Genomic DNA, 24,940 nt, shown 5'->3' on the forward strand with positions numbered 1-24,940 from the left:
AGGAACATCGGAAATGCGTCGCACTGCTCTTTTCTGAAGCAAATGCAATTTCGTAACGTTTGCCTTGCTAGTAGTGCCCCAAACGAGGTTACAGTGCTGTAAAATTGAATACACTAGAGCATTGAAAAGTAATATTTTAATCTTAATAGGAAGAAAACATTTAAAACGTGCTATTGTTCCCACAGTAGAAGAGGCCCCCTCACCCCAAGTTGAATAGGGCGCAAGCCGTTTCTCTTAGACTATTACAGACCGGTACATATCCGTGTCTGGCCGTTCTACACGAAGTTTAACCCGACGTATATCGCGACGATGCCTGCACGTCCTGCGGGCAGACCTCCAATCTAGCACACATACTCTGGGAGTGTGAGTCGAGATACCCCAACTTCACCAAGGAGATGTGGTACTCACTTCTGCGTAGTCCCAACTGGTTTGCGAACAAATATCTTGGGAGTTTCTTGTCCACGCATACTGCCACGGGCAATATTTTCCCCTTCAGGGCACCGCATAGTCGCTTCACGGTAGGGCACAAATGCTTGTTTACAAAACGGGCACTTTTGATGGAAAGCCTAAATTATTAGTAATTAGCCTTTGCTTTCTAGCCTTCTCCAGAAAAGAGTATCGTGATGATGTTCGTGCAAACTGAATGGCAAAGTTAGGGGCAGTATAGTATTGCCTGATGTTTTAACATGGTGACAGATTTCCATGTCAGAGTCGTCGAGGGGCATGCTTATAGCTTGTCTTAGTTTTTTGACGATTTCTCTTATATTATCGTGAGAAGCATGGGGCATGCCCCTCACTTCTACATTATTGCATCTTGAGTGCTGTTCACTTTGTAGAAGTCTAGTCTCACATTGCTTCAGCCCCACACGCAGCGCATCACGCTCATTCTTCGATTACTCGACATTTTCTTTGAATGTTTGATTTTCGAACGAGCTCTCGGGTCATTTGGATTTCAGCACTGCGTTGGATGTGCATGTATTTTTCTTGATTTTTACTTCGAAGGACTATTATAGGGACTAAACTGTTTCGAGATTTCTGTGCGCCCTTGTCACAGTCTAGGCTCTGGAAAAGTGAATAGGTGATGAATGATAGAACCTGTCAGAAAGTGCCAATATAGAACGAAAAAAAGAAGTAAAAGCGATAGAGCGTGGTCGCAGGAAAGAAGGTGGGTTACTTTTCATTCGTGGCACTAAAAGAGATTCCTATTTGCCTTAGTGCAGGCACAACGCCCGGCATACGGCTCGCGTGTATTGTGCCTACGTAAGGAAACGAGATAAAGAAAGGAAATAAAGAAATAGGAGGGACTCGGCTGAGGGCCTGGCGTTCGCTGCCGTTATTACGGGAACACATGTCGAGGCACAAGCTTCCCGTAAGTGACAAGCGCCATCTGCCACAAGTCGTAAGAAGGCACACGGCAAATGACTTTCCACGCAGAGTTGCTGGACGCGAGGACTGTAGCTGCTTCCTGCGACGCGCAGCCGCAGCGGAGATTCGTAGCGCCGCTTATCTGCGCAGTCCGTCGGCGACGAGCTTATCGCGGGCGCTGACGCCGTCTTATCAGCGTCCAACGTGGCTGCCCCGTAGCCGCCACCTCCCCTTCGCGACTCCGCCAGCAGGAAGAAAGCCGTGCTTGGGCTCCCGCAGCTGCCACTGAGAACTGCCCGTCAAATCGTTCGCGGGCCCGAGACAAGTTATACGCTGTGTTATTCGCCAGGAGGCGAAACTTGCGAGGAGGGGAAAAACAAAGGCCCGCAGCGGAGTCCTTGTTTCTTCTGCGTTTGGCGGTGTGCGTTCGTCCTGCTTTTTTTTTTTCCTCGGTGCGTCGTGATGCTGTCGACGCTCGTTTCTGCGGCCGCTGGCCGGACACCGGTGCTCGCTGCGTTGTGCCTGTCGTGTGTGGTCGTGAGCTGCGTTTTCCCGGAGGCGGCGCTGGCGACTTCCGATGACGGCGGCGACAAAGTAGCCGAAGTGCGACGGAAATTCGGAACGAGGGATGTAATCCACGACATCGAGTAAGTGCACGAAGAAGGCTCGCGCATACGGTCGTCCGCGCTTCCGTCTCCAGCGGTGAATCGGTGCGCTGCGATCCAACGAAGTCGATGTTCCTGCGCATTGCTGACCGCTCTGAGCGACAATGCACGTGACCAGTGAAAGCGTGAGGCTGCCCGGGCAGCACATTGTTCAGCTCGGTACCTTGAACCTAGCAGCTGCTGTGGTATTACTTTCTTTGCTCTCCACACCCAGCGCTAGAACGCTCTGTACGGAAGCGTGGACGAACGTACAGGCGCCCAAATCTTTAACTGGTGTGCGGGAGCGGCGACTTTTCCGGGCGTCAGCGCCGTATGACGCGGCGAGGCTGGAAACAGCCTAGTAGACGATGGGCCCAGCTGAGCGCGCTTTGTCCGCATGCGCTTAGCCTCAGACTGTTTCCAGCCTCGCCCCGTCAAACGGCGCTGACGCACGGAAAAGTCGTCGCTCCCGCACACCAGTTAAAGATTTGGGCGCCTGTACAGGTACACGCGCTTGAGTCCCGCGAGCTCCTGAACCGAGAACTACATAGACGGTTCAAGGTACCGTGTTGAGCAACCATGAGGCTTCCATGTTCACGTGGCTGCTGTTGCTTCTCGAAAAAGCGTTATCTCAGAAAGCGAGCGGCGAGGAAGAAATGTCGCGTACATATGTTACTTTGCTTCGCAAAGCACCACTCAACAGCTCTGGACAGAAGTGTGGAAGGCTGCACAATTTATCATTGCCTTAGGTTCCAATCGTTTTCGCAGTTTGGCACAGCGAAAAAGGAAGACTCATGTGTGCTTTGACTAGGACGTTCGCTTGCTCAAATATACATATCGCAGTGCAATGACCAGTTACGAACTGACGCCATGTTGAGGCAGATTGCTTACGATGTACGGTGGATAGGGCAAGCGCTATCTTGAGTATGGTCGAGGCATCTCAAAAGATTAGCAAATTTAACTTTTCAGCCTGACGCCGGATGCAATCTTAACTACTACAATGAAAACTACTGCTGTGGCATTTTCTTTATAGTAAAAATGGACGCCATGGCATAATGCAGGCAACGTAAGTATAAAAATGATGAACTATAACATAGGGCTTACCTTATCGTTACGATTCCGGAATCAGGCTGAAATGTTTGGCTCATAGGAGACTGAGCAAGCTGGGATCATCCCTCCCACAGGGCTCAATCCTTGCAAGTTTGCAAAAAAAAAAAAACCTGACCCCCTAGGTCGTTCTTATTTAGCGTCAGTATACAACCCCAACAGTTAAAAATTCAATGCCAGTCGATCTTGCCGCTACTTTTTTTCAGAAGCATAATATATCTTTAGTGAACACACGCACACTAGCATGGTCCTTTTTGACGTTTCGGCGAGTAATGAAGAGTCTCAAAAGTCCATGCTCCCTATTAATAAGGTGTGTAGCAAGCAAGGAATCGTTTAGTTTATACATATATATATATATATATACACACACACACACGCACTGTGACAACGAAAAGAATAGGGGTAGCTGAAGGGCCTGATTTAAGAAAAAATATATATTAGCAACAATTTATAAAGTGAACAGACAGTGAAGTCAAATAACTGATAGGGAAACTATAAACCTAAAAGCTATGCAACCAAAAACAATAAACCTGTATACAGCGGGTCTATCAAAGCGGACGTGTATTGTTTTCTTATGATCTTTTGCTTCAGGCACCTCAAAGAAGATCTGAAGACGATCACAGACCTGCAAATCGAGGGCAAGCTGACGGAAGACGAGACTATATTTTACTTCCTTCGGTAAGTTTATCGTGTTGCTGTCTGTAGCATAGATAATTGACGCTTTGTAAAAAAAAAGAAGTTATTATCTTTTACGCTTCGTTACCATGCTTTGAAAATTAATTTTGCTAACTTCTATTGACGTGCAGCACTGGCACCTAATTTCTATTTTATTTCCGTTGGGACCTGTGCACTGATTGTTCGTCCAAGGCATTGATTGCCTTGATTTGCAAACTTCAGAGACATGCAGATCTAGAAGCCTGGGAACAGGTCCAATTTTTATATCAACTGAAAGTGGCTTTGTATTGAGGGAGACAGGCATGCCGTTTAACTTGTTGAAAAGGTCCTACACACCACCCAAGGATAGTTTGAATACACGGGTCATTGTTTTCGAAAAGTAAAAGGCATCACTTGTAATTTATCCCGGTAAAATATAGAGCTACTGTGTTTAACATATGTTTTTGTAGTATGACTGCACCATTCGTGAAGCTGATTGAAGTATGTAAAAAACACCAAGCGCTGTTTCATCGAACTAGAAAGTGAGGCACCGGGCTCGTCAAAAATGTTTGTTCGTGAATGTCTACGTTTCTGTACTAAGTTCAGGTATTACAAAGTGCATTACGCCGCTACTTGCCACCATATTTTTTTTATGAAGGAACGAAAGCAGGTCTGCAGGTTTCTAAAACATCACTTGATGAAATGCAGAAATGGCCGTGTCCCGTGCGATTGGGTGCACGTTAAAAAAAAGCCCAGGTGCTTAAAATTTAATTCGCGGACCTCCCACTACGGCGTGCCTCAATATCGTATCGTTGTTTTGACGCGGAAACCTGCAGAATTTAATTTAATGAACTTTAATTAACGTTCCTGCCATTCGCAGCATGCACGACTTCGATGACAACAACATGCTTGACGGCTGGGAGCTGCTAACCGCGATGAAGCACATGGGGACGCACGGCCATGGCAAGGAGGAAGCCGAGACCGGAATTAGTGAGACAGTTGGTAAGTGCCACGATCCGCTGGAAGTGAAAGATGCACTTCGCTGTAGCGCTTCCTTCTTTTACTGCGCAAAAACTGTTACGAGCTAAGATATTGGGATATCCATGTAATATCACGGCACCTTGTAGCGTCACAGCTCCCTGTAACATCAGAGCTCCTTGTATACGCCATCACGTTCGAAGACTCGGGAAAGAAAATAACGTAGGAAGAAAAGTTCATTAATTTACGTGGGTTCGGAACAAGAACCCAATGGCTCCTAAGCGGGTGCTCAGTTACTTCTCCACAATCCATTCTGCTTCTTTGCATGGGACTAAGGCATTGTATTGGAGAAGTATGGGAGAGGCCTTTGCCCTGCAGTGGGCGTAACCAGGATGATGATGATGATGATGATGATGATGATGACGACGACATTCTATAGGAAGAACAAATCACTACAAAAATTGGAGGTAACTCCGAACACATGCACTCAAGTCATACAGTGCGGAGGTGATTCTTGACCTGCATACACACTGCGAATGTAAGCAGCTGATTCCCGAAAGAAAGAGGGCGTTTCGCCGTACTTCAGCATGTCTGTCGCACATCGGGTCCTCTCTCCAGTATAATAACTCTATACTCTTTCCCTTACTTGATGTTCCTGGCAGCAGCGATCACACCCACTCAAATACATTCGCCCCCCCCCCCCCCCCCACCCATTTCTCCATGTGCCAGCTGCTTTTTATTATTATTTTTTATTTTGCGCAAGTACATTTCTTTGTTTCGCTATATCCGCGAAGTGAGATAACGCACTTTCTTTAAAGCATTGAGCAGAGATTGATCTATGCATACAAGAACACAGCCGGTATCGTAACGGTGTCCTTAAATGATTGCGAATGCACATCAGCAGGAGTGGTCGCTGCTGCAAGAGTCAGCAAAAGAGGGTACAAAGAATCGCTAGACTCGCACAATCTCGTCTTTGTCTCGTCAATAACGACATCCGACAGCATAGTTACACCAGTCTTTCGTTATACTGAAACGGTCGGTGCCCCCACTTCACCCTTGATATCCGTGTGTCTTTTAACCTTTAACCGTGCGTCCACCTGCAGTTAAGGTTAGCCGAGCTGTTCGCCGAAAAAAAAAAGAAAAGCTGCAAGATACTAAAAAAAGGTACGGTATTTGGTTGTCAGAGGCCGGACGGCCAAGCACCGTAGGTTTTAGCATTACCTTGCACCGTATTTCTAAATCTATTTTTTTTTCCTTTTTCGTTGAAGAGCGTGGCTAACGTTATAGCTGGGATACCCTGTGTAGCTCTTCGCGCATGCAGAAATAAAGACGTCCCAGTACTCCTACAACCTCTTAATTTGGCGGTTGGAGTGGACGGATCACGCTTGCATGCCATCGCTGATCCATTAATGGCACACTGCCGTGTCTAATCCTGACTCTTCGGCGACTGCGTGCATTTCAGAGGCCGTGGATGCCCTGTTGCACTTCGACAAGAACAATGACGGATTCCTGGAGTACGCTGAGCTTCGCCAATCCACTGACGATCCATAGAAGGCGCCCGCGTGACGACAAGTCCACGGTGTCATCGTTTCTCCTCCATGTTGTGATTTACAGTATTTAAGAATGGCGTGGTCACGGCATGAAGTTTATGCGGGCGTCATCCTAACAACGGAACGCGTCCCCACTGAACCGAGCATCTGATGTCTCCAGGTTGTTTAAGATACCCTACGCGGATTAGAAAGCAAGGAACGAACTGGGCAGCTTTGGTGGTTTTAAACCACCCGTGTAATGAGGAAGTGATTGTTTTATACCTGTTTCAAGTAACCGCCGAATGAAGTAGATTTTTTAGCGAGTTTTCATAACCTTTTAGTTTTTAAGGTATTTGAGATAAGTTTCAAACTGTGGATCGCTGGTGCACATCACAGTTGTTCATTAATTTAAACATAGAATCTTCATAGGGGTGTTAATTATCATTCAGGTAACCAAAAGCATTCCCAGCGGCGTGAACACCACAAATTTTTTCTCAGGCATTCACGTATGCACGTACAGGTGTTTCACTTAACTTCGGCCAAACTTTAAAGATGTGCAAATGCTACATAGCTGGGCAGAACCAATGTAATGTTGTTTGCCGTCGCTTGCAAATACTCATGTTATTTTTAGCATTCCACCTAATTAGATAATCAGTCATATTTTGTCAACTTAAATATTATAATTAACGGACAAGTGTCAATGAGAAAATTGTTGAGCAGCATGAAACTCCCGATACAGCTTTCTGTTTCTCAATACGTGCGACATAAAAGTGTTTCACGCTCGGAAAAACTTTCATGTAGCACGTATTGAAAAACAAAGCTGTATCTGGAGCTTCTCACGTTGCTCTACAATTTTCTCATCGACACTTCTTATCTAATTGTAATATGTGAGAAGTTAATTAAGACTAATTATCTAATTAGGTGGAATGTAAAAAGATAATTTGAGTATCTTCAAGCGACAGCAGACATTATCTTGGTTCTGTCCAGCTACGCAGCATTTGCATATTTCAAATGTTTGGCCCAAGTTATGTGAAACACCCTGTATAATCCCGATACAAAGGCGATTCCACTGTCACCACCTTTTGCATTAGTTTCTGCCACATTTTTTGTGCAACTATCATCTAAACTTTTTCAGTGGAAGCTTCAAAATAAACATTTCATGGTTTCCTCGCCTGCCCTTTATTAAAACTTCTTGTGTTTGTGCAACTGGGGCCTAAAAGTGAGTGGGTCTGCAGCACGTGTTCTTAAATTCGTCCCTTATTCATCTAATTTCATTAATCTCCGGCCGTGCCCACTCTACATTACTCATGGTGACCGAAATCCTGACTACAAAAAGGCTGTCATTTTGTCTGTTGGGAAAGGGGATGGGGGAAGGAAGAGAACTGCTTACTTGCCGGTCGGTCCACTGTACGGTCACGTTCTCAGTTTGCACTTTCGACGATTATTTACTTTCTCACTTGCCTATAGTTATTCGACAACAAACCGCAATGATCCATCTAAATTATCTTCCCCCTCCCTCCTGATCCCCTCCACCATTACCTTTTTTCGCTTCACGATTGCGAACACTGAAGTCGTACTACCCGCTCCACCCGTTTATTAGAACGTACTACATCGGCATCCTGCAGTGGACGTACACTGGGTAATAAAGACGGTGAGGTTGTTTCATTGCTCAGTATAAAACTTAAGAACGCCGCCGACCTACGCCCACGTCGCCAATATGTTTTAAAGACGTTCCGCGTGACTGCCGCTAAAGTTTAACTAGTCAACAGCGTCATTAGAGAGCTGTGAATGGCGCAAATCGACTATGAACTTTTACGGCAGAAATAGGTCATACAAAGCGCGGAAATAGATAACCTTATTTTCCAAATTTCTAGGGCCTGAAGGCGGGCCCATCTAGTCCGGGGATACCGTTGGCTTTCCCGAAGCTCTAATGACCCGGTCCGCTAAACTAGAGCCCGGTGCTGCGGCTCCGTATTCGAGCTTCCCGCCTCTCGCAGCTGGAGCCGCGCCCGTATCCAGAGCCGAAGCCGCGGCTGCAGCCAAAAGCTGACGCTCTCCAGCTGTTGTCGCAACTGTCGCAACGGCTGGCACTGACGTCAGTCCCTATCGGAGGAAGAGAGCTGATGAAGGATTGTCGGTGGGTGTAAGCGCAGCCCAAGGCTGGAGACGACAACCGCCGCTTACTTTCCTTACTCTCTCTCTCTCTCTTTCTCTTGCCCCTCTATCTCTTCTCGCGAGTTTCGTCTTTCTGGGCACGCCTCAAACGATGATGGTGGGCAGAGCCGTCTATCGCTAGCGTTCCTAACGTACACGCGTCGAGCCGAGGCCGCTAGTCTGCCGCCACTGCGAGAACTCCACGTGTGTTTATGTGTGTGTGCATATTTGTGCGTGCATGCGCGCGCGGCTTCCCCCACGTGGCCTCCCATGCCTGCGTGGCGTTCGTCGCTTAGCTTCGGCAGCTGCTGTCAGGGTTCGAAGCGCGTGAACCTTCAGGCACGGCTGCCGCGTAAACGTTCGGGCTCTCAAACTTGTCGGCGAAGCGGCGGCGGCGGCGGCGTCGCAGCGACTGTGTCCTTGCGGTAGGCACTCGGAAGTGATTTTCCTGTCTACAGTGTTTGGACGCTGCGCCGAGCGTAGGACAGCTGTTTTTGTGACCTCGTTGTGAAAAGCAAGAAGACATGCAGACCCTCGCGAGCTGGGGCTTTTGTGCGACTGTTTTGTTCGCCGCTGTCGCGGCGGACCTGCCCCCTGATGCCCAAACCGGCGAGGCAGCTGAGCTACGCAAGAAGTGGTCGGCGGCGCAAGTTGCCCGCGACTTGGGGTGAGTGTAAAATCGATCTGCGCCCACGTCGTTGTAGGTTAACGCAGCAGGTCTTCACTTGCGATGGCCTGCTTTGGTTGTATTTTTCTGTTTGGGAGGCAGGATCGAGTCACCTGCGGGCTTGCCTTTGAGTAACGAAGGCGATCTTGAGCTACAGTTCATACGATTAAAATATATAAAGTACTCACTCCGATGTGGCGCTAGGAAACAAGCTAAGCGGAGCATAAACTTTTTTTTTTTGAATAACAGGCGCTTAGCTTTGGAACTGTCGTGTAGTTAACAGCCGGTTACGCTGCGATCACACGTCGCAGGAACAGGCAATTAAAAGTGACGGCTTTTTCTCTTCATTTCGGCGTGACGACACATAGTACGAGTTAGAAACACCATTGCCTGAAACCCAGAAGAAATGGGCAGTCGTCGATTCATTCATTACGCAGTGTGCCACTCGTGTATACTAAACGTGTGTTCGGGGCTGTGTACTTCCGCAAATTCATGAAAAAAGCGATTTTGTGCGTCTGTTTCATTCGAAACTTCAGTATACGTCGCTTTCGACGTGTCTGACCTTTTCCACGTCGACTGAGCTACGCGCATGGTGAATTTAGGAAGGCTGTTTACGTGTGTATGTTCTAAGCACTTTCTTTTTTCATCCGACGTCATGGCTAACTGCAGAACTACAAAAAAAAAAACATTCTTTAGGGCCCCTAGTGGTAAAGGTCAAGACGTTTAGCAGTTTGAGCATTAACAGCTTCATTGGCGGCAGCCAGATTCTACCTTCTTCTAAATTTTTCTAGTCTAGAGATAACTTGTTTCGTTCTCGGCTGATTCAGTGAAGATTTAAACGGGAATTGTTCAAGCGGAATGCCCTATATAATAATTATGGGGCTTTACGCACCAAAGCAACTTGCGGACTGTTGTGCTTTAGAATGTAGACTTTTCTGTTCACTTACATCTTTTGTATGCGTTTTGTTTCCAGTCATATTAGACAGGACGTCGCGAAGATGATTGAACTTGAAAGCGCCGGAGTCATGTCGCAGGATGAATTGTCATTCTACTATTTCAGGTAAGCGAGCGAGCAAACGGTAATTTTTTGTGCCTGTAGCTTGTGCAATAAGATGTTCGTGCATCGAAATCGTTGCGCTGTGCACTTTAGCGCTAGTATATTTATTAGGATTACTATTTTCTGATTTTTAATTTTGCAATCGCTCTGATGTTTCAGTGAAAGCGAACTTATTTTTAACGTTGTGTGGTATTGGATACGAGATACGGGAGGCATTTACGAGATCTGCGGTTTCTTTGTGCGCGATGATATAGAAGATTAGTTACAGCCCTAATGACAACAGGAAGCCCTCCGAACGAAAGATTCGTCTACTTCGCGCTTCGAATAATTAATTGTAGGCTGTCTTGTGATGTAGCACTCCGACGTTTCAGTTTATTTGTCCTGCTTATTTACAGAAGAGGGGGCACAAGCTAATGGCTGTACAGCCTGACAAAGGCCTCTTCTCCCAACGCAAGCTGACTCGCAGGTCGAAGAGCAGAAGCATATAATAATGGCATACTGATCAAAATCGGCGAGCAAGTACACTAAAAATGAAACAGTTTACTATACTAATATACAACACTATATATATATATATATACATATATATATATATATATATATATATATATATATATATATATATATATATATATATATATATGTTTAACTAGCTATTGTACAAAATAAGACAGCAATAATAACAACAATGACAAGAAAAAAAACTAATTACATGAACTCAATATTATGTTTTATCGAACCAGATTTGAAAGCAGCACTATCACAAATAGTGAAATTAAGAAGCATTAGAAGTGAATGGTGTAACAAATGATGGCTTCTTACGCTTGTGGATGCGGTGTTCCCCCCCCCCCTTCTTTTTTTTTTGTGCACATCAGCTAGTGTTGGGCCACTTGAAATCTTGGACTGCGCCTTGTTTAGGAGCAAACAAATGCTTAGTATCGCAATCACATGCATAGATATCTGACATGCTTTCTTCAATTTCGCGTTTCAAACGCTTCGTACGTCATACTTATGATGTTGCCGTCAAGCTAGCGTCACGATATCAGCGTACATAGAATGAGAGAGAACACACACGTGTACACACACAAAAAGCAAAAAAAAGTTTTTATATAGCATTGCGTTGTAGCTGCGCTGCTCACACACAAAAAATGTCGGCTTCGAAAAAAATATATCGTGACAAACATGACCGAAACCTAACTTTTTAAGTTGATAGCCGAACTCCGCATCTGCGTTGAGCTGCGACACTGAACTTTCGCGCCGACAAACTTAACCGATATGGTTGGGTTGGGATATCGTGTATGGGGACAATTCTACGCAATGAAAACATTATTCTATGGAAATTACCTATGTAAATTCTATATTATTTACTTTAGCGAACGATATATGTTCGGTCGTTAGCAGAGTTCACAGTGTTTCGAGCATGTAATGCAAAAAATACGAACCTATTGACTTAAGTTCATTAGCGCTTCTCTCCACTGAATCTTTACGCGATACAGAGAGACTGCCCTCGATTTTATTGTCCGTGAGAACTAGCGTGTACTAGTCTACTGCACTCTAGCGACAGCCTAAGATCGAAGTGCCAGATACACCGCTTGTGGAACAAGAATATGTACATATGCGTCATGCGGTTACGTTAGCACATTTCCGTTACGTGACGGCGAACGCGTACGAACTTCTTTCGGTATCGGTGCTCATCTGGAACTATTTTTTTTTTTCGAGCGCTGTGGCTAGGAGTGCTGATGCAGTGCGCAACCCCCCCCCCCCCTCCCCCCATTTATTAGGAGTGGCTGAGCCCGAGCTCAATTCTTAAATTGTTACCAAGGCCTACAGTTGCTCACACCTCAGACCGATTTGTGGATTGCATGTCACAGGATGCACGACTTCGACAACAACAACCTGCTGGACGGCCAAGAGATGATGGCGGCCATGTACCACTCCAGCCACCACGAAAAAGGCGGCCACGAGGACGAAAAGATGGAGATCATACCGGAGGCGGACATCGCCAGTGAGTTAAGCCTTCGGCAGCACTGCACATTACTAACTTCACTTCGTAGTGGCTATGGCGTCGCGCTTCTAAGCCTGAGGGCGTGGGGGAGAGAGAGAGAAAAAAAAAAACTTTATTTGGTTCCTTCAAGGATTTAGCGTCTCGAGGTCTCGGTCGTCGTCTTAGGCGCCGGAGACTTGGAGCCTCTTCCGGCAAGGCTGGGCCCCTATCCCAGGGCTCCACTGAGCCTAGCTACCTCACTAGAGGGCGTGGGAACAAACCCGGGCCACGGCGGCCGCATTTCGACGGGGGCGAAATGCAAGAAACTCCCGTGTACCGCGCATAGGGTGCACGTTTAAGGGACCGCAGGGGGGTCAAAATTATTCCGGAGTCTCCCGCTACGACGTTCCTCATGATCTTATCGCAATTGTGGCAAGTGAGAACCCAGAATCTAATTCTAACTGATTCATATTACTGTAACCTTTAATAACGATCACACTTTCGCCCACGGAACAGTTCGTTAAGCCGATGTGACGCCTAGGTGCAACCAGAATAACGAGAACTTAAAATGACCTGCGCGGTAACTTCTTTTACCTCGGAAGGCATTAAAAATGTGCGCTTTGCATGAAGGCTACCGTGACAGGAGAGTATGCCTTCACATAATCGTCTGACCTTGCATATTAAAGCTTTGAATTGCATATAATCACGCCGCAGCCTGTGCATGTTCTGAAATTGTCCTTCTTGTTTTGGCATTCTAGGGAATAACTCTACTACCAGTTTTAGAACGGCGCGATATCAGAACATATTCCCCCACGCTTCCCCGTATTTCCAGCTTTTTTTGTAAATTCCGGGGTGCTATTAGGACGGTATAACTAAAGGTTGTTATCATGAATGGGACCGGCGCGCGAATTAGCCACAGCAAAGTCATCGAAGCTGCCTCTTGTTTTCAGTATAGGTAGCTCCTAGAGTCTTGAAGCTCCTTTGTCATGATCATCATCATCACACCAAACCTCTCTCTGAGAGAGAGAGAGAGAGAGAGAGAGAGAGAGAGAGAGAGAGAAAATATGAGCCCTGCTCACGATAGCAAGCATTAAAAAAAAATTCGTACATGCGTTATTTGAATTCTTAAGTAGTCTAAACCGTTGTGTACTGCACTGGACCGCACCGCACATAAGTGATACTCCGTACCAGTGTTGCCACGACACATTAAAAAATAGATTTTTTCGCGAAAAATCAGTAGAAATCAGTAGATTTTTTAATTTCAGTTTTTGCACTCAGTTTATGAGCCCACGAATTCAGCGCTTATATTAGTACTCTGTTGAAGTATTGTATAGCTTCCAGAAAATAGTACAAAAATTGACCCCGAGGTTCTTAGCGATACTTTTGAAAAACCCGGGGATCCAGAGAGCCATAGTCAAGCACGAATTTAAAAACAGTGAAGCCCTCCGATGGCCTATTCAAAGGCGTCATATGGTAGTTAGTACCTGAAAGCTTGATAGTATAGTATATTCCCGACAGGGGTAATTGGAGATCAATTGGAGATAGAGGCCTCCGTGCTGCAGTGCACATAATAGGTTGGTTATGATGATGATGATGATGATAATGGTGGTTTTAAAGTTGTGGGGTTCGCTATGCACCCACTTTCAGAAATTCACCGCCTCACCTTTTTCCAAAGAGCATAGAAACTCTATGCCTTTTCCCCACTTTGCTCAAAGACAGAGTTAGCGCCACGTTTGAGAGTCTGGAAACGCAAGAATGTATGTAAACCTCGGAGCCAACCACGTTTTTTTTCTCTCGCTAGGTGGCATCACATTAATATAACCTCTGTAACCTCTATAACCATCCATCCATCCATCCTCTGTACTGAAAAAGTTGGAGATTCCGCTTTCGTTTCAGTAGAAAAGCAAGAAAATCCGCAGATTCAAGCGCTTTATCACTGAATCAGCAGAAAATATAAAAAATCAGTAGATCTACTGATAAATCAGCAGCAGTGGCATCACTGCTCCGTACTACTATACACATACCTGCCAACTTTCTCCAATTTTCCAAAAGACCGATAAATTTTGGCTCGTTCTGCGGCTTTACGAACGACGCGTCGACGTTTAGGAAAAAAGTAAATTCTGTTCGCGAAGAAGCCTCGCTCGTTGGTCTCCGAACCTTCCTTCCGTTGCAATCCGTTCCGATGGTGAAAGCATTCGAGAGCGGTACTTGCTTCGAGGAAGTCTATACGGAGTTCCTGAAGCAGGGGAATTGGGCAACGGCAGACTTGTTGTGTACGGGGCCCGTTGCAGTCTTCGACTTTGGGACCCTCGTCTGTATAGTGTCTCTTCCCAATTCACTGCATTTAAAGAATTAGAAACTGAAACTGCAGAAGTCACTGTGATCTGGAAACAGTGTATTTCTTGTCGGTATTTGCTGTGCCAGGTGTCTTGCTGCTTGTGCGCAGCGTTTGAAAGCAGGTGATTTCATATAAAGGTGCGTACATTATGTATCCCTGAAAAGACGCCTGCTCAGGGAAGCTTAAAAAAAAAAAAACGCGTGCTATCGTTCGTCTCCCTTACCACTCGGTGTCACGTCTGCAAGAGTTTGCGAATTTTGAAATTCGCAGCTTGGCAGGCATGCACGCGTAGCTGCCTGTTGAAGCGAGGACCCTCCGAGTGACGTCGGTACCGCGATTGGCGTTAAAGAGTAGAATTCGACATTGTTCGATTTCCTTGCTCATCGTGAATAGTTTATTCGAGCCAAGCGCAGTGCCGCTCGCTGATTTATGCAAATATTGATGGTAAAGTTACTGCGCGATTACGCGAAGATCAGTTGAGACAGATGGTGCATGAAGCGCAGATCCTGCCTGATTGTGTGTTTTATTCACCGTCAGATTGGAACCAAACTTTCTCGCGAACATGTTTTCTTCAACGACTGCTATCACGTGCAACGAAAGGAGGCAATTGGCGTTTCTTTTAGTGTCCAGCTGCTTTACCCTCGTTTCCCCGGTTTTAACGTCGTCGATGCCCGGTTCCCACTACGCTAAGGGTATGTTCAAAATTTTCACGCAATATGAGTTTTTTTTTTCTTGCAGCAACTTATGTCCCTACGATTTCTGGAAAAAATGTATTAGAGGTGTACTAGAATTATATTAGCGAAGCGACGGTGTTTTAATCACACAAGATGTCCTAGTCTGTTTTTCACTGAGCGCATTGTCTGTGTGAAGTTTTTCAGTGAACGAAAATGCCTCACAATAATAATGGCTTGGGTAGCATGCTGTGCCCGTCTCCGTCTCTAATTTTGAAGGAGCGGTGCATTTTCGCTTTACGTACACGTGAAACTACAGTGAGTGTTCTGGCTTTTTCTTTATTTCTTTTCAGGCTACGTGGACTCTGCTCTTTTAGCTGACAAAAACCACGACGGCTATATTTCGTATCCGGAATTAAGGGCAAGCGACCTTGCAAAGCAGCATACTTAAATATTTGTACGAAGGTGATACCACTATGCGCCCACGGCATTTTCACATACATCGTTTTATTTGGAATTGTTTTTTTGTTCGGCACACAGTGCCTTCTCAGTGCCTTTATACTACTGCTTTACTGAGTCCTTTTACTCACAATAAAGTATATTGTCGTGTTTCTGTGCCTCTTTCTTGTACTGGTACTTTTTTTTGTAACTGCTCGTACTACTTGGATTGAAGTTGCCATCGACATATATGCCTGCATATATATACTATATACATATACAAATATGTACATATATACCTACGTACATACATACATCGACATATACCTACAGATTATGTTGGTCTGTCATGGTTGAGCGGAGGGAAAGTTACATGCAGCTGGCGAAAGAAAGTCCGGATGTTATTTGCTTACTCTGTAGTTAATGTCTACATTGTGACATAAAGGGTCGCTAGATTTAGGGGGGACGGCCCCGTTAGTAGAAAACCCGACACATTACCGTTGCATCTCCATTCTGAAAAACATTGGGGTCGATATGTCGCCTAATGTGCATGTTTATCAATGAATCATTTACGAACTTTGATTCTAAATTTAGGCTGTCGTCAGCGCTTGGATACTATAGTGAAGGGTTCCCCGACAGATGCGATTACTCTGTACGATGTGCATTTTTTTTAAATGAAACTGTTCGACGGGAAATTTCAGTAAACGGGGCAAGAAATTGCGCGAAATGCTACTCGTCTCTACGTATAGTAGTACAAAATCGGGATAGTTTGTGTTAACGATCGGTACAGAGGGATGTGCATGCAGGTGTTTCAGACAGGATTCGCATATGTGCTATATCGCGAATATTTCGAAGGAAATTTCACTGGCCGTTGCTTTTCCATGTGTATGGGAGTAACTGGAACGAAAGACAATTCAAAGCCGTCTTCGTTGGCCGCAGCGGTTTCGTAAGCACAGCTGCCGGACAGGTGGCGTCGTTGAGATATCCATGCTCGTCAAAGTTGGCGAAGCCCTGCGGGGAAAAAAAAAGAGCAGTAAAAGAAGAGAGAAGCGTGGCAGCTTTGAGAACACTGCCAGCAGGCGCTCGGGACATGTACGTGGAAAGACCTATATTTGTTCCGTAACGTTATACGACCACGACGTCATCGCCACGTCTCTTCGCAGATGCCTGTTGCTTTCGCTCGCACAGAAATAAGTAGTGCTGTGGGTCGGCAGTGGATTCTGATACGGAAGTAGCGTCTGTGCTACGTTTTCGTGTCTGTGTGTGTGTAAGCCACCGTGTGATACGTTTGAGGACTCGCACATGTATCACCGGCGATTCGTGAGAAAGGCGCCCGCAGAAACCCGCTGCAGTTGGTTGCTGCGTTGCGCCGCGTTTCTCGCTTGCACGTGGGTCGTTGGCGCACACGTAGACTCGACTTTGCACGGCGCTCCGAAACCGTCCAGCGCAGCGGTGGCTGAGCTGCACCACAGGTGGTCCACTGCGGAAGTGGTCCGGGACCTTGAGTGAGTTGAACATGGCGATTTGGGTGATTAATGTGAACTCCTGCCCCGCCCCATCTCCCTCTCCCCCTATCTATCTATCTATCTATCTATCTATCTATCTATCTATCTATCTATCTATCTATCTATCTATCTATCTATCTATCTATCTATCTATCTATCTATCTATCTATCTATCTATCTATCTATCTGTCTATCTGTCTATCTGTCTATCTATCTATCTATCTATCTATCTATCTATCTATCTATCTATCTATCTATCTATCTATCTATCTATCTATCTATCTATCTATCTATCTATCTATCTATCTATCTCTCTGCCTGCCTGCCTGCCTGCCTGTCTGTCTGTCTGTCTGTCTGTCTGTTTCTTTCTTTCTTTCTTTCTTTCTTTCTTTCTTTCTTTCTTTCTTTCTTTCTTTCTGTCTGTCTGTCTGTCTGTCTGTCTGTCTGTCTGTCTGTCTGTCTGTCTCTGTCTGTCTGTTTCTTTCTTTCTTTCTTTCTTTCTTTCTTTCTTTCTTTCTTTCTTTCTTTCTTTCTTTCTTTCTTTCTTTCTTTCTTTCACTCGCCCACCCCTCGTGTGCTGTATTAAATAGGCGAAGTGTACATAGTTAATTTCCCTGCCTGTTTCTTTCCAACTGTATCGTTCTAGAGGGAATTTCTAGAGGGAATTTCTAGAGGGAACTCTGGTAAGGAACTCCTTTGCAATAACACTTACGTGATCAGTGTGTGATGACGAGGATAATTAAAAAAGTTGCGAACGAAGCAGCAAGAACCTCGAAATTCAGAAGTTTCAAACTCCAGGCAAATACAAGCTCATCATTGCCTCGCTGGCTTAACTGTCATGCTACGAGACGGCAGTTTGGCTGCGTAGAGACAGACTACCTTTTATTGCAATTCCACTGTGAAACTATGTCGCAGGAGTGTCGCGTATACGAAACGAGTAAAAAAGAAAACCCACCCGTACTATCTGTTTGCAAGTGACTTTCGGATTGCCACTATGCCACCTGCTAACCGTGCACTTTCCTTCTCTGGTCTAGGCACATTAAAGAAGACGTGGCAAAAATAATTCAGCTTCAGAGTACGGGAGAGCTGTCCACAGAAGAAATGTACTTTTATTATTTTAGGTAAGGCTTGGTGGGTCGGGGTACTGGGAGGATTTGCAATTTTTACCCATGTTACCATGTTGAGCTCAGTCTAGAAATGTATTTCGACAAATGTGCTTTCGCCTGTTAGTTTGCCATCGTGAAATGTATGTGTATTTATGTAAATTTATTCATTGCACACTACCTTAACGACTCCCAAAGAGGGTTAACACCATGACTAATAAATAAATAAATAAATAAATAAATAAATAAATAAATAAATAAATAAATATTATATGTATTTTAACCGTTGCGAATGTTTCGAGTTTTATCCCTCCAAGTTTGCATGTTCAAGTTACCCGCAGTCATCATCCACGAAATGGGCGTATTATGTAATTTGGACGAAGCTTTTCATTATAAAGGAGTTTCCAAAGCAAGCGGGTGAAACCAGCGCAGTATTTGTCGACAGTCGCCTTCGCCAACTTAGCATAACTTTGTCGCTAGCCTACTTGGTTAAGTATAGTGCAACATTAATTGCTCAAATGCTCATTTCAAGGCGCAAGAGTTATGCCGCAAAATATGGAACGTGTTCACGAATATCCGGTGAAGTTTTCCAGATCAACGAGCATCACTATTTGTTCGCTTACAAGGATTGTAGCGCTTTCAAATGTGGGCTCAGGAAAAGGGGCGAGCATTATATGGGCGTTGCTTTAAAAAAGCAAATAAACGGCGCGGTGTGCCCAAAATTAACCTAAAAAAATGGGAAGTGACACTACACGACAGAGGCCCATTTAGGCGTCAAACTCTTCAAGATCTGCCAAAAAACTTACTAAGTGAACAGACTGGCCCGTATATCATTATTCCCCCAAAATGGCTTCCTCGCACAGGCATCACAGCCCAGAATCGCGGGAAAATGCGGTGCTTTATTTTTTTGTGTTGTTACACATTTTTGGGGACAGATATATAGCGATTGCAGTGCTAGATTCAGAATTTAATGTGAAAGGAGGGTGGCTTTAGCATTGGTTGGCATGAATTTCGCAGCTGTCTCATGTTTCCCACATTAGTGACTCTGGGCGCACAGGGGTTCCCACGGGTAGAAACAGGACACACTGTTGAAGGCGATTGAGAAAGTTGAACGCTTTACTCGAGAGGCAGGCATGAAATGTGCACCGGAGAATCGGAACTCAAACACTCGAGGAAAACTGAGCACCCGGACAAAAGCTCAATATTGTACGGGCAGCCGATTAGAGAGGTGCGAAATCTCAGAATGCTAGGCATGTGGATACAAGACAATGGCAGGGTATCACACACGCTAGAAACATTAAAGCAGTTAAACAACAACGAATGTGGCACGAATCACCCACAGAGTCACAAAACAACGAATCGGCTTTAAAGAAGCGGAGACGGTCACACTCGCGCAAGCATTCGTTATAAACAGAGTGCCACATAGCCTGTCCTTTCTAAAACTAAAGAAAGCCGAAACGATTAACAGACCTCCATCATCAGAGCAGCGTATAAGGCTGCCCTAAGGCTACCAAAGAAACAGGAGGACCGAGAGCGGGCAGACTTTAGTATTTGCAACACCTATGAAGAACACTCCACGTGGCGTGGTCGTGGAACAGAGAAAACGTCTGAATTCAACAGAACAAGGAAGAGCCCTGCTGCAAAAGGTGGGATATCCCCTGAGAGCTCAGTACGGTGAAGAAGAAACAGGTTTGCTACTCAGGCAAAGAAGAGAGAACATTCTAGATTTGCCCATCCCAAAACATATCAGCACGGAACACCACCAAAGCAGCATAGAAACACGATCAAAAGCTTTACAAAACAAATATGGAATAAATCCAGACACATACTACACAGACGCGTGTAGAGTGGCAACAAAAAAGATTCACAATAGTGGCACACAATGAGCCCGCAGCGATAACAGTCTCCGTTCGGACTCCTCCGGCCTGCACGACGGAGGCAGCAGCCATAGCGCTGGGCCTTTGAGATGCAGATGCAAAAGAACGATCTCCATTGGTCATGGCGGACTTCTAGGCGGCGTGCTGTTCGTAGATGACTGGTACCGTCTTACATAATATCCACGGAATGATAGGCACCACCCTAGAATGTCACCACGCGATAATTCGGTGCCCAGCGCACTCTGGACTCGCGTGAAACGAGAGTGCTACTTGATAGGGGGGCCAGCTGGTTCATATTGAAACTTGAGAAAACCAACGAAAAAATTTAGACGCAACGACGACGGAAAGAAGATATTGTGGTGTCTCTTCTTTCCGTTGTGTTTGCGTCTCAATTTTTCCGCTCGTTTTCTCAAGTTGGAAACGAGAGGGTGGACCGAACTGCTCGAGGAATAAGCATTCGGTCGGTCGGAAGGTCGGTCCTTTCGAGGAAACTCCCCCCCCCCCCCTTCGTTCACCAGGAAGACATGCTCGACAATCAAAGAAAAGGGAGACAGAAATACAGCCGCCCACAACACGACCTTAAGTGGGAATAGGCCGTAGACTGGCGCCGCATGCAGACAAACACATATATATACACCTCCTAATGGCTTTTGATACACCCTGCACTCCATGGGGATACCTGACCTTGGTGGGCGGAGCAGCCAGCGCTTGCCCACGTAACGTTGATGTGTAAACCACGGCCTCCGTATTCCAATACGCCCTTTGCAACGCAAATGCCACGAAACAGGCAGTGGGAAGTTTGGCTTGCTAGCGAAGATTTAGAGAGCCAGAGAGCTCTTCTCTATCAAGCCCAGCGAGCTGCTGGGACCAGCGAAGCCCTGGACTAAGGGAGCCACTCGCCGCCCAAGGATACTAAGAAAAATAAAGTTTATGCTACTACTACTCAATAACTTTATTACGAATTTCCCAAATGTGAAATATCTAATGGCGCGTTGCCAATCGAAACCAATGTAATACCTTACTCTTTAACTATACTCCGTCAAAAGTGGCTTAATAGTGTTGCGGTCCACTACAACTTCAAAAAACAGTTATACCTTACCTCCTCCCCCCTTTTACAGGGACACTCAGAAAACAGTTTGCACGCTCTTGGGCGTATATATTTGTCCCGAAAGACTCACCATCATCTATCTTGCGAGTATTTCTTTAACGCTGCGTGCCCTGTACCTACAGGTCGAACGACATGCACGTTATCAAAGTGACACAGCATTGTTGACTGGCCAGCAGCGAGCGTAGGGTCTTCAAGAAAGGAAACACAAGCAAGATAGATGATTATAGTTTTGAGACAAAGATACTCCTCAAAGGGCGTAAATTGTTTTTAGAGTGTAAAAATGTGACGACAGAAATAGTCACAATATGAACTGGAAAGGCATGAATGCATGAATGTTAAAAGAACAAAAGCCTGAGAGCCAACTGGAGAATTGTAATAGACTAAGGGGGGAAATGATAAGTGTCAGTCCACTGAAACCCACTTGACGACTTGCAGCACTGTGTACGTCGTCTCTGCTTTCGTCCTGCCCTTCGCGCTTTTTTTATCCCTTGATTAAATCCAGTTACACTGAGGAGAAGTGGCCTGCCTAATTTATGTGCCAGAATTAAGACGTTGTTCGCAGGCTCCTGTAACTTTTGCAACATTTCAGTAACCTCTGGATACATATGACCAAACATTTATTCGGCTTCTGAATGGAACATATACAACGTACGCCACGTCGGCGTACGCTCTGTCAGTTCGTGCTCTTGTTCTCATCTTCCGCTATGTTGCGCTAGAGTTAAACTCGAAAGATGTCACACGCATAGGATAGAGTTGTAGCAATTGATAAAGTCCGTATGCGGCTCGGTTTTAAAGGAATGTTTTTTTCTTAGATGCAACCCGTAGTCTAAAATGTGAATAACAATTTAATTTTGCTTTTATGTTAAACGTGCCAGATTGCTTGTAGATTCCGTAAACGAAATATACGGGTTGTTTTGGTCATTTTTTGATGCCAAGCCTTGCCGATTGTGTTGAGAACACTATGAGCTTATTGGCCCTGGTGCAACTGATAGCCCCGCTTTGTAAATTCTCTATGTCGTTTCCTATCGCTGCCACTGCTGTTGCTGCAGGATGCACGATTTCGACGACAACAATTTGCTGGACGGCCACGAGCTGAAAGCCGCGATGTTGCACACTATTGCCCACCGCCCTGGTGCTGAGGAGCACTCAGTGCCCGAAGAATCTATCGCAGGTGAGCAAGCACATGGCCTTCGAGATCGGTCGTGCGCGCTGCCCGATAACGGAGGCCATGGTCAGCGTACAGTTTTGTACGAAAAACGCCAGAGGGAAACATGGCGCTAGTATAGTCGCACGCCGCCAGTACGGAAATGATGGCCAGTTCGCATATGATCATGAACCTTCAAAACATCTCTTATGCCCACAATAGGGACGGTTCAATAATCAGGTGGTTGTAGGCATCGACGACTAGCGGAAAACGACCTTGAAAAAGTAAAACCGTGGACAAAAGAGTAGTGTGTAATTGAGAAGTGAGACCAGATGCATGGGCAATTATATTTAAAAGAAATTGGAAAATGGTTCATTCACGGATTGGCCTAAACTTCGTCCTCGTGGCTTCAGCCGACCTTGCGCATAACATTTCAAGTTTGTAGCTTCACAATAATTAGTCTTAGCCTCTACTTGCTGCAATGCAGTAATCTTCCAGGGCATTAGAAAAATAAATAGTTGTATACAGGGTGATAATTTTTAAGATTTAGGAATTTTTGAAGATTGCCTGTGGCAGATAGCATAATTCTTCTCCTTCAGCTGGTATATTCGAAGAGGCGCAGATTACTAGCGCGATAAATAGAAACACGTGTTAACCTAATTAACAAGAACTGACTAAGTTAATTACTTTACGGAACATATTGCAATTTACGAATTTTAGTCGGTGAGATTGCAAAACGCATCCACTTGAATTTCCAAGATGACACCACTTTCGAGATATTACCCAAAGCGTGGCATGAAATACATGGGCGTTCCAGTTACCTTTGTGCTTCGGTCCATAAAATACTGTTTTGTAAAAAAAAAAAGTAAGGGGACCAACAGCGCATTTTTGCCGCGAGTTTGATGGTGCATATCTCCGAACTGGTGTCATTCTGGAAATTAATTCCAAGTGGATACGCCTGCAAACTCAACGGCTGTATACAATTCGTAAATTGAAATATGTGTCTGAAAGTAATTAATTAATCTAATTAACGAATTTTGTTCATTAGTTGAATATATGTTTCGATCTGTTGTGGAAGTAATGTCCGCCAGTCAGAACAATTTAGCTCAAGAAATAGGATTGTGTAATCTGCTGCAGGTGATTTTTACAAATTACATAAAACTTATGATCACCCTGTAGAACGTAAAAAAAGGGCAACGCACGTTGCCTGTTACGAAGCTTCATGTAGATTCATTCAGCAGTGGGCACTCCCGAAATAGCGTAATTTATATAGACGATTGAAATTATGTGTTTGCCCCTATAAGGATATTAACATCATACAGCTCTTTTAAATGTGTTCTGCATGGCTAGGTGTCTGGCAAACAAAAATAAATCAACGCGCTTCATGGTCACGTTCTGCTCTTTCGTTAGTGTGCTTTCTTTCCGGACAATGTGTTTTATGTATATTACCTTGCATTTTTGTTTTTCTGAATGATACCCATGTTGAAGTTGGCGCTCATGAAATATCCTGTTTCTTTCATTACTGATAACTACTGTTGTGGAGCCTCACGGCTGTTACGATTCCTTGATAACGACAATTTACTTCGCCACATACACTTAATGCTCGTTTTTGGTTTCCAGGTTACGTGGACGCCGCGTTGAAGTCGGACGCAAATCAGGACGGCTTCATTTCGTACCCGGAAATAAGAGCGGTCATGTAGTCAGTCGCGCACGTTGTTCGTGCACACACTGAAGCATCGTCATTCACTAGCAACGTCAGTAAAGCACCATTGAAACTCCCTGTTTTCTGTTCTGCGCTATTGATTTCGTGCTTGTCACTGAAAGTTGCGGTGAGTCTCAGAGACAGAAAACGTGTTGGTCGTGCACTGCTGAACCATCTGTGGTCTCTTTAAAGCGTATATTTTTATTTCGGCAGCACTTACATGGACACTCCAGTTGAATTTTCGCCGTCTCCATCGCAATAATATTTCGAATAAATTACGAGTGCGGTTTGTATGAACAGCCTGCGCGCCGTATGCTGAGGGCACGGGGGAAGCTTGCGACGGTGAGCCAAAAGGATGGTCGTCTTCCCGAGCGCCAAATGTTGGAGGTCACGTGATTGTGAACGCGCTAGGTAAGGAGAGCGTGCGTCTCCTCTAGCACGGCCGTGACTGCACATGCTTGTCCGCGCGGTTGAGCGCATGCGCGGCGCGTGCGCTGTATGTTGCAAGTCATGTGCGCCGTGTGTCATGGGTAAATGCCGGCTGAGACGACTGGTGGCTTCATGAACGCTGGGTTCCGCACGCCTAGTGTTGGAGCTCGCCTAATCAAAGTTTCGGAGACGCGGTGAAGCGATGTATGCAACACGAAGCGTTCGCTTTGGGACAAGAACGAGGGTTCCTCGCCGCCGGCGCACCCCGTCACGCCAGCTTTGTGACGGCTTGTGCTCGCGGTCATCAAATCGGGTCTGTTCATGTTTTATCGTTGCACGCGTGATACCATGGTTGTCTAGCTAGAAACCGAATATAGATGCGAAACATTTCTTTGCCTTGTCGGAGTCAATGTCAAACGCGAGGCCGTCCAAGGTCACAGAGTTTGTCGCCGATGCGCCCCCCCTCCCCCCTCCCCCGCGCCATTG

General features: G+C 45.5%; 4 protein-coding genes across 5 annotated transcripts in view; all 4 read left to right on the plus strand.

The window, feature by feature from the left end:
• The first annotated feature begins 1,443 nt into the window (after positions 1 to 1,443).
• LOC135909288 (multiple coagulation factor deficiency protein 2 homolog) lies at positions 1,444 to 7,444 on the plus strand. The gene is made up of 4 exons (XM_065441221.1): positions 1,444 to 2,012; positions 3,708 to 3,794; positions 4,651 to 4,772; positions 6,211 to 7,444. Exons 1-4 carry the CDS (start codon positions 1,828 to 1,830, stop codon positions 6,297 to 6,299), a joined length of 483 nt encoding a protein of 160 aa, XP_065297293.1. The 5' UTR covers positions 1,444 to 1,827; the 3' UTR covers positions 6,300 to 7,444.
• Positions 7,445 to 8,139: 695 nt separating this feature from the next.
• The window catches only part of LOC135909287 (solute carrier family 22 member 6-B-like), a 59,466-nt gene continuing 42,665 nt past the window's right edge, over positions 8,140 to 24,940 (plus strand). The window contains exon 1 of the mRNA XM_065441217.1: positions 8,140 to 8,414. The gene's annotated coding sequence lies outside the window, so the exon portion shown is untranslated. The remainder of the gene's footprint in view (positions 8,415 to 24,940) is intronic.
• Positions 8,393 to 15,759, plus strand: LOC135909289 (multiple coagulation factor deficiency protein 2 homolog). 2 transcript variants are annotated; one of them, XM_065441224.2, is made up of 4 exons: positions 8,393 to 9,098; positions 10,072 to 10,158; positions 12,027 to 12,160; positions 15,015 to 15,166. In XM_065441224.2, the coding sequence occupies exons 1-4, from the start codon at positions 8,956 to 8,958 to the stop codon at positions 15,098 to 15,100; spliced, it is 450 nt and encodes a 149-aa protein (XP_065297296.1). In that variant the 5' UTR covers positions 8,393 to 8,955; the 3' UTR covers positions 15,101 to 15,166. The 2 variants fall into 2 exon arrangements, with proteins under 2 accessions (XP_065297296.1, XP_065297294.1); XM_065441222.1 differs by lacking the exon at positions 15,015 to 15,166 and adding an exon at positions 15,502 to 15,759 and having other exon boundaries at positions 8,411 to 9,098.
• On the plus strand, positions 16,648 to 24,105 carry LOC135909317 (multiple coagulation factor deficiency protein 2 homolog). The gene is made up of 4 exons (XM_065441256.1): positions 16,648 to 17,091; positions 18,126 to 18,212; positions 22,229 to 22,350; positions 23,944 to 24,105. Exons 1-4 carry the CDS (start codon positions 16,889 to 16,891, stop codon positions 24,021 to 24,023), a joined length of 492 nt encoding a protein of 163 aa, XP_065297328.1. The 5' UTR covers positions 16,648 to 16,888; the 3' UTR covers positions 24,024 to 24,105.

This window comes from Dermacentor albipictus, chromosome 5 (assembly GCF_038994185.2).
Source record: "Dermacentor albipictus isolate Rhodes 1998 colony chromosome 5, USDA_Dalb.pri_finalv2, whole genome shotgun sequence".
In the NCBI taxonomy this organism is placed as follows: domain Eukaryota; kingdom Metazoa; phylum Arthropoda; class Arachnida; order Ixodida; family Ixodidae; genus Dermacentor; species Dermacentor albipictus.

What these genes read in the sequence shown, in the direction of transcription:
- LOC135909288 (XM_065441221.1), top strand. Translation starts at nt 1,828, where the DNA reads ATGCTGTCGACGCTCGTTTCTGCGGCCGCTGGCCGGACACCGGTGCTC. An exon ending in ACTATATTTTACTTCCTTCG is followed by an intron (nt 3,795 to 4,650) that starts GTAAGTTTATCG and finishes TGCCATTCGCAG; the next exon opens with CATGCACGACTTCGATGACA. An exon ending in CGGAATTAGTGAGACAGTTG is followed by an intron (nt 4,773 to 6,210) that starts GTAAGTGCCACG and finishes CGTGCATTTCAG; the next exon opens with AGGCCGTGGATGCCCTGTTG.
- LOC135909289 (XM_065441222.1), top strand. Translation starts at nt 8,956, where the DNA reads ATGCAGACCCTCGCGAGCTGGGGCTTTTGTGCGACTGTTTTGTTCGCC. An exon ending in CAAGTTGCCCGCGACTTGGG is followed by an intron (nt 9,099 to 10,071) that starts GTGAGTGTAAAA and finishes TTTTGTTTCCAG; the next exon opens with TCATATTAGACAGGACGTCG. An exon ending in ACCGGAGGCGGACATCGCCA is followed by an intron (nt 12,161 to 15,501) that starts GTGAGTTAAGCC and finishes ATTTCTTTTCAG; the next exon opens with GCTACGTGGACTCTGCTCTT.
- LOC135909317 (XM_065441256.1), top strand. Translation starts at nt 16,889, where the DNA reads ATGTATCACCGGCGATTCGTGAGAAAGGCGCCCGCAGAAACCCGCTGC. An exon ending in ATGTACTTTTATTATTTTAG is followed by an intron (nt 18,213 to 22,228) that starts GTAAGGCTTGGT and finishes CTGTTGCTGCAG; the next exon opens with GATGCACGATTTCGACGACA. An exon ending in GCCCGAAGAATCTATCGCAG is followed by an intron (nt 22,351 to 23,943) that starts GTGAGCAAGCAC and finishes TTTGGTTTCCAG; the next exon opens with GTTACGTGGACGCCGCGTTG.